This window comes from Sinocyclocheilus anshuiensis, unplaced genomic scaffold (genome assembly GCF_001515605.1).
Source record: "Sinocyclocheilus anshuiensis isolate Anshui unplaced genomic scaffold, SAMN03320099.WGS_v1.1 scaffold244, whole genome shotgun sequence".
Classification (NCBI taxonomy): Eukaryota; Metazoa; Chordata; class Actinopteri; order Cypriniformes; family Cyprinidae; genus Sinocyclocheilus; species Sinocyclocheilus anshuiensis.
The window spans coordinates 788,182-799,772 of record NW_015558588.1 but is presented as its reverse complement, the minus strand read 5'-3'; the positions used below and the strand labels follow the sequence as shown (position 1 = coordinate 799,772).

Here is an 11,591-nt window from a genome sequence, read left to right as displayed (position 1 = left end):
GCAAAATATATAACACTGTTCTAGTGGTTTTTGGATATTTTAATAAAAAAATCTTACATATTGTGCCTTTAAATGTGTTTCTTGTTCTTTAGAAATTTGCACACTTTCAATAATAATAATAATAATACTTTTTTTCTAGATTTTGGGTGCAATTTGGAGGGCGATTTGTTTTTATGGAAAAATCTAATATAGGATTATTACCATTAACTAAAACTAAAATTATAAAATAACATTTAGTTACTTGAAATAAAATATATGTTAACTGAAATTAAATAAAATATTAAAATATATATATTTTATCTCAACTAGTTGCCAAGTCAATGTTTCTCTTTTTTTTATTTAGTTTGATTTGATGTACTAAAATAACTAATAAACTAAAACTGAAATAAAATTAATAAAAAACCTATATAGATATATTTAAAAAAAAAAAATGAAACTAATAAAAGTGAAATATAAAAACAAACAAAAAATACTAAAACTTTGAATGAAATTAAAATGGAAAATAAAACTACTAATAAAAAAATTATTTAAAAAAGTCAAAATACACAACAAAATTACTACAATTTTAACTAAAATAAAATGGAAAATAAAACTAATAATAAAAAGTGAAAACAGAAAATACTAAAACTTTAAAATTAAAATGGAAAATAAAACTAATAATAAAATAAAAAAGTGAAAATACACAAGAAAATTACTAAAACTTTAAAACTAAAATGGAAAATAAAACTAATAATAAAATTTTAAAAAGTGAGAACACAACAAAATTTGTAAAACTTTAACTAAAATTAAAACGAAAATCAAAAATATACATAAAATAATAAATAAAACAATATATAAATAATATAAGATAAAAACTAATTCAAAATATGAATAAAAACTATAAGTATATGAATAATAGTAAAAATAACTTTGATCTAATAAATACAATATTCAATTAAAAAAATTTTAAAATTAAAACGAGACAATAATCTAATCTTTCATTTGTAAGGTCTTCTGTTTGCTGGATTAGATGAAAACAGACATTATCACATGACTACTCAAAACATAAAATAGTTTCAATGGATGTGCAATACTTAAAAATAACTCCATCATGATAAATAGCGATATAAAGTGATGTTCATGTGATGCTCTCACAGCAAACCTCCATCTGCTCCATATGGCAGTGACTTCCATTTAACCCTCAAAGACATCTGAAATTCTTCCATATGCAATAAATTAAAGATTTATTAAGTACAAAGCTTCAGGGGGGAAAGAGAAGGGAGAAAATGTTCTGCTCCGTGTCTTTCCTCGATTCGTTACAGCTGTGATGGAGCGCCGCTGATTGAGGAGCGACGTGAAGGACTTCACGACATGAAGCTCAAAGACGTCCAATGTCTCCAGAAATTAGCCGAGAAGCAGGAGGCATTTTCATCAGAGAACAGCACTGAAGATGTGGGGCTTATATTTATATTATATTATATAGTTTAGCAATATCACACCAGCAAGAGTGCTGCTTTTACCCAATATCTGCACCACTGCAAATGTGATATTGATTTTATACAACAGTTCAATTAGCAATAAGTTAGACACAATATTCTCTGTTTTTGCTCAATTTCACAAACAAAAATAGTTCCAAACAACCAAAGCCACAGCCGCAACACACGGCTGTGGCTTTCGTTACTGAATGAATCCGTGTTTTGAACGAATTGAGCGAATCAGTGATTCAGTGACTCGTTCATAAAGACAGTCACTTGCTTTGTTTCTGAACGAATCGGCCGTTTTAATTAATTGAATGAGTCAGTGATTCAGTGATTCGTTCATAAAGACAGTCACTTGCTTTGTTTCTGAACGAATTGGCCATTTAAACGAATCAAGTGAGACAATGATTCAGTGACTCGTTCATAAAGACAGTCACTTGCTTCGTTTCTGAACGAATCTGCCATTTAAACGAATCAAGTGAGACAATGATTCAGTGACTCGTTCATAAAGACAGTCACTTGCTTCGTTTCTGAACGAATCTGCCATTTAAACGAATCAAGTGAGACAATGATTCAGTGACTCGTTCATAAAGACAGTCACTTGCTTCGTTTCTGAACGAATCGGCCATTTAAACGAATCAAGTGAGACAATGATTCAGTGACTCGTTCATAAAGACAGTCACTTGCTTCGTTTCTGAACGAATCGGCCATTTAAACGAATCAAGTGAGACAATGATTCAGTGACTCGTTCATAAAGACAGTCACTTGCTTCGTTTCTGAACGAATCGGCCATTTAAACGAATCAAGTGAGACAATGATTCAGTGACTCGTTCATAAAGACAGTCACTTGCTTCGTTTCTGAACGAATCGGCCATTTAAACTAATCAAGTGAGACAATGATTCAGTGACTCATTCATAAAGACAGTCACTTGCTTTGTTTCTGAACGAATCGGCCGTTTTAATGAATTGAATGAGTCAGTGATTCAGTGATTCAGTGATTCGTTCATAAAGACAGTCACTTGCTTCGTTTCTGACTGATGTCATGCTGACGTGTGCAAAAAAACTCTTGCGACGGCGAGGCGGCTGTGTCGGATTGTGCAGTCGAGCGCAGTTGCTCTCCACCGACTGCGCTGATCACAGGCATGATGGGAAACAACTGACTGACGACACAGCTTAATGCTCATTGGTTTAGACAACCGTGATGTTGCAGTCTCTTCTAAAAATGTTTATTTCTTTATCTGGTTTCATGTGCTTTATGTATTTAAATTATGCATGAATATTCCCAAACACTATGACAGCGCGATCTCTGTGTGAGATAATGTGATCGTTGTCATGTTTCTATAAAAATCTAAAATATATGTTTGTATTAAAGTAAAAATAAATGATAAATAAGCCTTTCGTATGGAATTAAATAGCAAGCACTTTGAGTGTTTTGTTGATCATATTTATTTTTATATAAAGGCAACAGAACTGAAATTATATCATGTTTATTAGCAACACAGTATGTGAGAGAGAATAATGCGATATCTGCCTTTGAGCTCGTTGGTATCTGTTCACTTCGAGAGGTCAGAACTGTCCGTCTTGCCTGCGTTTATTTCACTCCTCCCCTAACTGCAGCAGCCTGCGCTCGCCATCATTTCAGGCAAGGCTAGGCGCATCTCAAACAAGCCTAATGGTTCAGTGACTCGTTCATAAAGACAGTCACTTGCTTCGTTTCTGAACGAATCGGCCGTTTTAATGAATTGAATGAGTCAGTGATTCAGTGATTCATTCATAAAGACAGTCACTTGCTTTGTTTCTGAACGAATCGGCCGTTTTAATGAATTTAATGAGTCAGTGATTCAGTGATTCGTTCATAAAGACAGTCACTTGCTTTGTTTCTGAACAAATTGGCCATTTAAACGAATCAAGTGAGACAATGATTCAGTGACTCGTTCATAAAGACAGTCACTTGCTTCGTTTCTGAACGAATCGGCCATTTAAACGAATCAAGTGAGCTGATGATTCAGTGACTCGTTCATAAAGACAGTCACTTTGTTAGTTTCTGAATGAATCAGTCATTTTAACGACTCGAGTGAATCAATTATTCAGTGATTTGTTCATAAAGACAGTAAACTGCTGCTTTTTTTTTTCAGAACAAATCAGCCATTTGAACGAATAGAATGAGCCAATGATTCAGTGACTCTTTCAGAAAGACATTCACTTGCTTCGTTTCTGAACGAATCAGCCGTTGGAACACATCGAATGAGCCAATGATTCAGTGACTCGTTCAGAAAGACAGTCACCTGCTTCTTTTCTGTATGAATCAGCTATTTGAACGAATTGGTTAAATGAATGATTCAATGACTAATTAAGGCAGTGATTTGCTGAATCAAACTTCTTTCTAAAGCTACTTTTTGTAATGTCTATTCGATGCTTTTTCATTTAACACAATAATGTCTTTAAATGATCTTTTGGGGGTTAATTTCTCAACCTGAATTGATGTGCGATTACTGTGCGATCACATTGGCACATGCAATTAATTAAACATTTTAATCACCTGACAGCCCTACTTGACAGTAACAAAATGAAAAGCACCAGTGATTCTCAACATCTGCATGAAAATCAGCATATGGAGAAATGCAGTGATGACGAAGATTTCCACGGTGGATGAAGAAGTTCAAGGATTGAACGCCTGTTCAGGAGATCCGTTCGCATTAAACGATCAGCGATGGCCGGCTTTGACGACAGCAGTGCTGCTGAAGGCCAATTCTCCAGGAGCAGATCGGAGGAGCAGCAGAACAGCTGTGTTCGATTGTGCTGCGCTTTCACAGCTCCAGCATGCGTGTGACGTCTGTTCCAATCCCGGCGCTCCAGTAAAATCCCACAGCGTTCCTGAACCAGCGCTGGAATTCACACTCTTGCTCCGAGAGCAGGATCTGGAGAAGTTCATCCAGAAACCACACAAACCTCCACGAAGCTCCAGCGTCCGCAGGTGCACGTCATCTCGTCCAAAACACACCTGCTTTACTGCGGTGAAGTACTCCTGGAGCTCAGCACGCGCTTGCAGCCGCAAGGTCATGGGTTCGATTCCCAGGGAATGCATGAACTTATGAAATATATAACTTTAATGCAATGTAAGTGTCTTTGGATAAATGCATCTGCCAAATGCATAAATGTAAATGTTGTGCTCATGCAACGTGAAGATCGGGATATTTAAGTGAGTTTGTGGTGCTATAACACTAAATTTTTTTTTAAATAAATTAAACCTAATTAGTAATAAAAAAACTATTAAAATGACAAAACACATAAAAAATAAAACAAAAAATGTAAACGAAAATATAATATATTGAATTAGCTTTTATGAAGACGTCACTTGTATTTATATTTTCAGTTTTCATTTCAGATTTTTATTTTTTTTATTTTTTTATGTGTTTGTCATTTTTAAAATATTATTAATTAGGTTTAATTTATTTTTATTTCAGTTTTTAGCTTAGTTTTTATTTATTTTCAGTCAGTAATTTTAGTAAAAATTATAAAATTATAATTATTATAATTAAAATTAATAATTTAATTATTATTAAAAATTAATAAAATCTAGTATTTTATTTCAGCTTAGGTGTTACACTAAATTAAATCATCAAATCATCTACTATTTATTTTTTATTTCAGTTTACTTGTAATACTAATTTAAATTGTTAATTAAATTAAGATTTATATATATATATATATATTTTAAATTTCAGCCTAGATTTACATAATTTGCCATTTAGTCCTCCAAATCAAAACAGCAAGGATGATTTTACTACATTTATGCTTTTACATGTACATCATATTTATGTATTGGCAGACACTTTTATGTAAAGTGACTTTTTAGTATTTTAATATTATTTATAAAGTATTATAGTTTTGATTAATATTTTGAAATAGCTTTTTCTCATGTGTTTTTTATTATTTTTTTATTTTTTTTATTTTACTATTACCAATTAGGTTTAATTTATTTATATTTCAGTTTTAGTTTGAGCTTTTATTTATGTAGCAAAGAAGGATGATTTTTTTTCTTTATTCATGTATTTACATTACATTACATTTATACAGTGTGGATTAGAGTCAGAATTATTTATATACTATTATAGTTTTTAATAAATATTTTGAATTAGCTTTTATTTTGATACTTTCAGTTGTCGTTTTAATTTTCCTTTTTTTCAGCAATGTTGTATGCATTTTTGTCATTTTTATTAATTTAAAAAATATATATTATTATTTAGGTTTAATTTATTATTTCAGTTTAAGTTCAATTTATTTCTAGTAAGTTATTTTTGTGCTTCAACTTAGTTGTTTTTCATCTAATATGTATTATATTTCAGCTTTATTATCATGCATTCCCTGGGAATTGTATCTACAATGTAGCACGAAAGCACAAACTGCCCAGAGAACATGAAAACACGTATCTGAGAAGAGAAACACGTCCTGCCGACGGCTTTGAACATCACAGAAGAGCGCGTGGTTCACAAACGCCCCACTCTCGGGAAGCTCACTAAATCAAAAGAAACGAGGCGTTCAGGAATATCTTCAGAAGCTCTCCTGAAACACCGTTCTGGCTTCATACTTTCAAATGCATCATCAGAGAGACAAAACCATGTGTGCAAATCACAAAACGCGGTCAGAGCAAAAACATGCACTGCATATGTCGGTAGTTTTGACATTACGGTAACACTTTACTTAAAGCCTTCATATATAATGCATTTATGAAAGTATTTTTGATGCATCAACGATGCACCCTATAATGCATTGTATGATCTCATAATTAATTATAAACAATTTAGTTATAATATATTAAAACTCTTCCATTTATTAATTGTTACGACCAAACATAAATCTCAAGTCAATCACGTTATCAAAAACATGACCAGAAAATTAATGCAAAAATCAGGGTTATTATATTATTAACTAAATCTAAAACCATAAAAAAACATATTTGCTTCTTGAAATAAACATGAAGTGAAATACAATAAAATAAAAAAAATAAAAAAATGTTTTTTTTCAGCTAGTTGCCAAGGCAACATTTCTCATTTTCATTTAGTTTAACTTGATGCACTAAATAACTAAAACTGAAATAAAAATGAATAAAAACTGCAGACATGTTTAACATGAAAAAAATATGAACTAGAAAAATTTTAAAAAATTACTAAAATATACTAAAATTACAATGAATACTAAACAGAAAAAAAACGAATTCAAAATATTAAATACATAATAATTTCTCAATGATACTAAAATAGCACTGGCCTTTGAGCTTCCCGTAAATGTATTGCAAAAATATGAAAAATAATAAAATATCTTCATTCAACTTTAAAATCCTTGCTCTATTTTTTTATCTTTATATATAGAATACAAGCCTAATATATAATGCATTATAAAAGTATTTTATTAACGATGCACCCCATGATGCATTGCAGGATCTCATAGTTAATTATAATCACAGTTCTAATACATTATGATTCTTATCTATTCATTATCACACCTTTAGATGGTAAATGCATTAAAGCACACGACTGATTTAAGATGCAACAAGGAACCTGCAAATATTATAATGCATCTGTGAAAAGATATAATGCATTACAACATGCATTATGAATAAAGGCTTAAAGCAGCGTGTTACTGATATTACTCGTTGAGCCGGGCTTCGTCTTGGGGTCGAGGAGAAAGACGAGGTTACAGGAACATCTGAGAGCCATCGACAGAGCAGCGAAGCTCACTTTGACCTGATAATGGTTTCCAGCATCGCTGATCTTCTAACAGAGAGAAACAATTACACTCCCGACACCAGCAGCAGCAGCTCTCTCTGATCGCCTTTGGATTTCAATAAAAGCCTTTACGGCTTTCTGCAAAAACCAGGGGGAAGCCGTAAATCTGACAAAAATACAGACAAACCGTGAAGCAACAACTTTCAGACACCACACTTCTGCGTACAGTTTTCATTTATATTTGGAATTTTATTTTATTTTTAGAATTTCTGTTTTCACTTTAATTTTAGTTACATTTTTAGTACTTGTCATTTATATTTAATTTTTTTATTTATAGATTTTTAACGTTCCTATACAGTTTTTATTCATTTGTATTTATTAGTTTTAGTTATTTTAGTACTTACAGTATAAAAAAAAAATGCATAGGTTTTGTGAATATTTTATTTATTTTTTTATAAAATAAAAAATTTCTTTTTATTTTTTAATTTTAATTTTAGTTAAGGTTTTAGTACTTTTGTTGTATTTTTTGTCATTTTTAATTATAGTTCTTAATTTTTTTCTATATCATTTTTATTTATTAGTTTTAATTGATTTAGTAGTTCAAGTCAAAAAAAACTTTTATTTTATTTTTATTAATGTTTTGACTTACATTACATTTATGCATTTGGCAGATGCTTTTATCCAAAGTGACTCTAGTATTATTTATATACTATTATAGTTTTTTATTAATATTGAATTAGCTGTTATTTTATATTTTTAGTATTCATTTCATTTTTTAATGTGTTCCTCATTTTTATAGTTTTTTTTTAAATATTACTAATTTGTTTTTAGTTTTAGTTATTTCCAGTTAGTGATTTTAATATGCATTTACATTACATTTAAACAATTTATTATTTCGAATGACCTTTTATTTGTATATTTTCATTTTCAATTTAATTTTAGTTTACTTTTTTAACATTTTTGTGTTTTTTCTCATTTTTAGTACTATTTTTTTATATTATTATTTAGGTTTAATTTAATTTTGCTTTAGTTATTTCCAGCTAGAAGTTTTAGTGCTTCAACTTTCATCTAATATTTATACTGATTTCAATGAACAAGTGTCTTTAACAGCTTTAGTGCAAAAGTTTACATAAACTTAAATGAAAAAAATAAGTTTTGTAACTTTAAGTACTTGCATCTTAAAACATTCTTAACCCAAGCATGACTTTTCTCTCTTTCTGTGATGACGTGCAGATCTGTGTGACTTTTCATTTTTGCCCACACAATGAACGTCAATGGGGTCCAAAACGACAACATTACACTTTCATTGCGTGGACGCAAAAACCCAGAGATCTTCCCACGGATATAAGGAAGTCACACAGGTTTGAACGACATGAGGGGAGTAAATGATTAATTTGTTTTCTGATGAAGTGTTTGTACCTTTATAGGGGTTCTTGGGGATCTGGCAGGTGTGTCCGCATCCGTTCGGACAGCATCTCTTCAGCTCCGTGCACTCGGCGTCTGTTTCACAGCTCTCCACGCAAGCTGCTGCGAATCCGCTCGCGCGCTCCGGCGCAGGACAGTCCCCCGGCTTCAGCATCTGAACGGAGCGCAGGAACTCGCAGCTCGTCAAACACTCGTAATGCTTCTTCGGGAACTGAGTCTGAAAGCAGAAGTCACTGATCTCAGGCCAGCTCTCACAGGTTTGCACAGCGGCGCGAGAGTTTCCGTACCTCACACAAGTCCTGACACTGGTTCTCCTTCAGGTCCCATGATGCCCTGCAAGGCTCCAGACACTGAATGCGAAAAAAAAAAGAAGAAACGCTCAATTAGGAAAAACAGAGAGATAAAAAGCTTTCCAAACTTCTAATAATTAAATAATAAAAAATAAAACAAATTAAATGAAAACAAATAAAAATAAAACACCTTATTAATAACTAAATAAATAAAAAAATAATAATAATCAAACACTTACTATTAAATAATTGAACAAATGTAAAATGAATCAAATAATTTTAAAATAAAAATGAATCCAAATAAAACACACTTCCTAATGATTAATTAAATCATAAACATTTAAAATGAGATAAATCATTATAAAAAAGCAATCAAAATAAAACACTGACTATTAATTACTTAAATCATAAAAATATCAAATTTAAAAAATATTTTTTAAATAAAAGAAAAAAATTAAACACTTACTAATGATGAATTAAATCATAAAAATATAAAATACAATAAAACAACAAAAAAAACAGTATTTATTTCTGTCTTAACGCTCTTACTCACGAGTTACAAAGTCAGAAAACGTCATAACCAAATTAAGCAAATGTTTCTTCATTTCATATTGGCAGAAAAATTAATATAATGTGAATATTCGTCCCAACTCCACTGGGCCGGCGTTTGGTCTCAAGTCTCAAGTCTACTTTATTTATAGAGCCCTTTCCGCTACAAAGTAGACCAAAGGACTGGACAGCAACACAACAAGACGAGAATAGTAAAAACAAAAATCAACAATAACAGAAAAACAATTAAAACAATTTACATCTTCCAAAAGTCAACAATTAAAAGCCATAGAAAACAAGTATGTTTTCACGCAAGATTTAAAAACATCAACTGAGGGTGCAGATCTGATGTCAGGTGGAAGGGTATTCCACAGTCTTGGGCCAGCAACCGAGAATGCACGAGTCCCCTTAGTTTTCAGGCTCACTCCCAAATAAAGTGCATTACAGTAGTCCAAACGGGAGGAGATAAATGCATGAATCACTCTCAAGGCCAGCAACAGACAAAAAGGATTTCATTTTTGCAATAGTCCTCAACTGAAAGAAACAACTTTTCACCACACATTTAATCTGATGATCAAACGTTAGAGCGGAGTCAAAAATTACACCCAGATTCCTTATTTGGGACTGCACATTTGTTTTACATGTACCTAAAACATAATTTATGTCACTGTCAACCTTATTTGGCCCAAAAATGATTACTTCAGATTTACTCGCATTTAGCAGTAGGCAATTTTGCTCTAACCAGCACTTCACCTCCTCAAGACATAATAACAAAGATGAACAAGAAGTTGATCCTCCAGGTCTAATAGGCAAATAAATCTGAATATCATCAGCATAAAGATAAGACATACTGTGTTTTTTAAAAATAAGGCCTAAAGGCAACAGAAATAGTGAAAACCGAATAGGCCCCAAAATGGAGCCCTGAGGTACTCCACAGTCAATAGAAACTGAGGAGGAAGAAAATTCCCCAACCCTAACTGAAAGGGATCGTCCCTTCAAATAAGAAGAAAACCATTTTAAAACAGTTCCTCTCAGACCCACAACATGCTCTAAACGTTTAATAAGGATATCATGATCTATTAGATCAAAAGCTGCACTAAGGTCGAGCATAATTAAAGCTCCTCGACTACCCGAGTCTGCAATGAGTAACAAATCATTGGAAACTTGCAATAAAGCTGATTCATTGTTGTGTCCTGCCCTAAAACCAGACTGAAAAGCATCTAGCACATCATTGTTAGCCAAAAAAAAAGAGCTCAGCTGAGATAAAACCACTTTCTCCAATATTTTTTAAATACAAGCTTTGAAATTGGCCGGTAATTCATGAAATCCAAAGGGTCCAGAGCAGACTTCTTGAGAAGGGGCTGAATGACTGCTTGCTTAAGACATGACGGAAAAAGACCTGTAGAAAGGCTACAGTTCACAATAGATGTAATACTTGGTCCAATAAAGTCAGCTGTCGCACCAAGCAAACCTGAAGGCAAAACATCCCCAACTGGTAGCTGGGCGTTTCAATTGAGCAATAATATGACTAATATCGGTAGATGAAACCAGATCAAATTCATCAAAACTGTTGACATTAGTAGTGTTGTCTGTTACCTTTCCATCCAAATCATAAAACCTGGACCTAGTGTTTTTGTTTTTCCAGAGAAAACACTTAAAAACTTCTCACAACTCTCTGATGGAGGTATTGTGACAGCATTTGGATTAAAAAACCTATTAATAGTTTGAAACAAAATTATTGGTGAGTTTGAGTGCTGCAATATAATATTTGAAAAATAGGCTGATTGGTATCTTTCTGATACCCAAGAAGTGAATCTCGTAAAATCTGGTGAGAGATCAGAAGTTTATTTTTCTTCCAAGCCCGTTCTGCCTTCCTACACTGCTGTCTAAGAACATGAGTATTTTTATTAAAGTTTGGTGAGGAATGAAGCGCAGCGGTTTGTTTCTTTGTTTGATTGGTGTGTGTGTGTGTTCGTCTCTGTTGCTATGTGTCCTTCTGCTGGACTTCTTCTGCTCGGATAAACAGAAACAGATCGCAGGCATTTCATTTACCTTCATTAAATGTGGGAAACTGAAAGAAACCGTCTTGAGTGGCTCATTTCAAAAAAACATGGAGACAGACTGATGCTGCTTCACACCGATCG

The 11,591-nt window shown here is 32.4% G+C and overlaps 1 protein-coding gene across 1 annotated transcript in view; it reads right to left on the bottom strand.

Moving 5' to 3' along the window:
• The window catches only part of LOC107679951 (anosmin-1-like), a 76,514-nt gene that overhangs the window by 30,684 nt on the left and 34,239 nt on the right, over positions 1 to 11,591 (bottom strand). Inside the window, exons 3-4 of the mRNA XM_016475680.1 lie at positions 8,896 to 8,958; positions 8,603 to 8,825 (exon numbers count right to left, since the gene is read on the bottom strand). Of these exons, the coding sequence (XP_016331166.1) occupies positions 8,603 to 8,825; positions 8,896 to 8,958 (286 nt within the window). The remainder of the gene's footprint in view (positions 1 to 8,602; positions 8,826 to 8,895; positions 8,959 to 11,591) is intronic.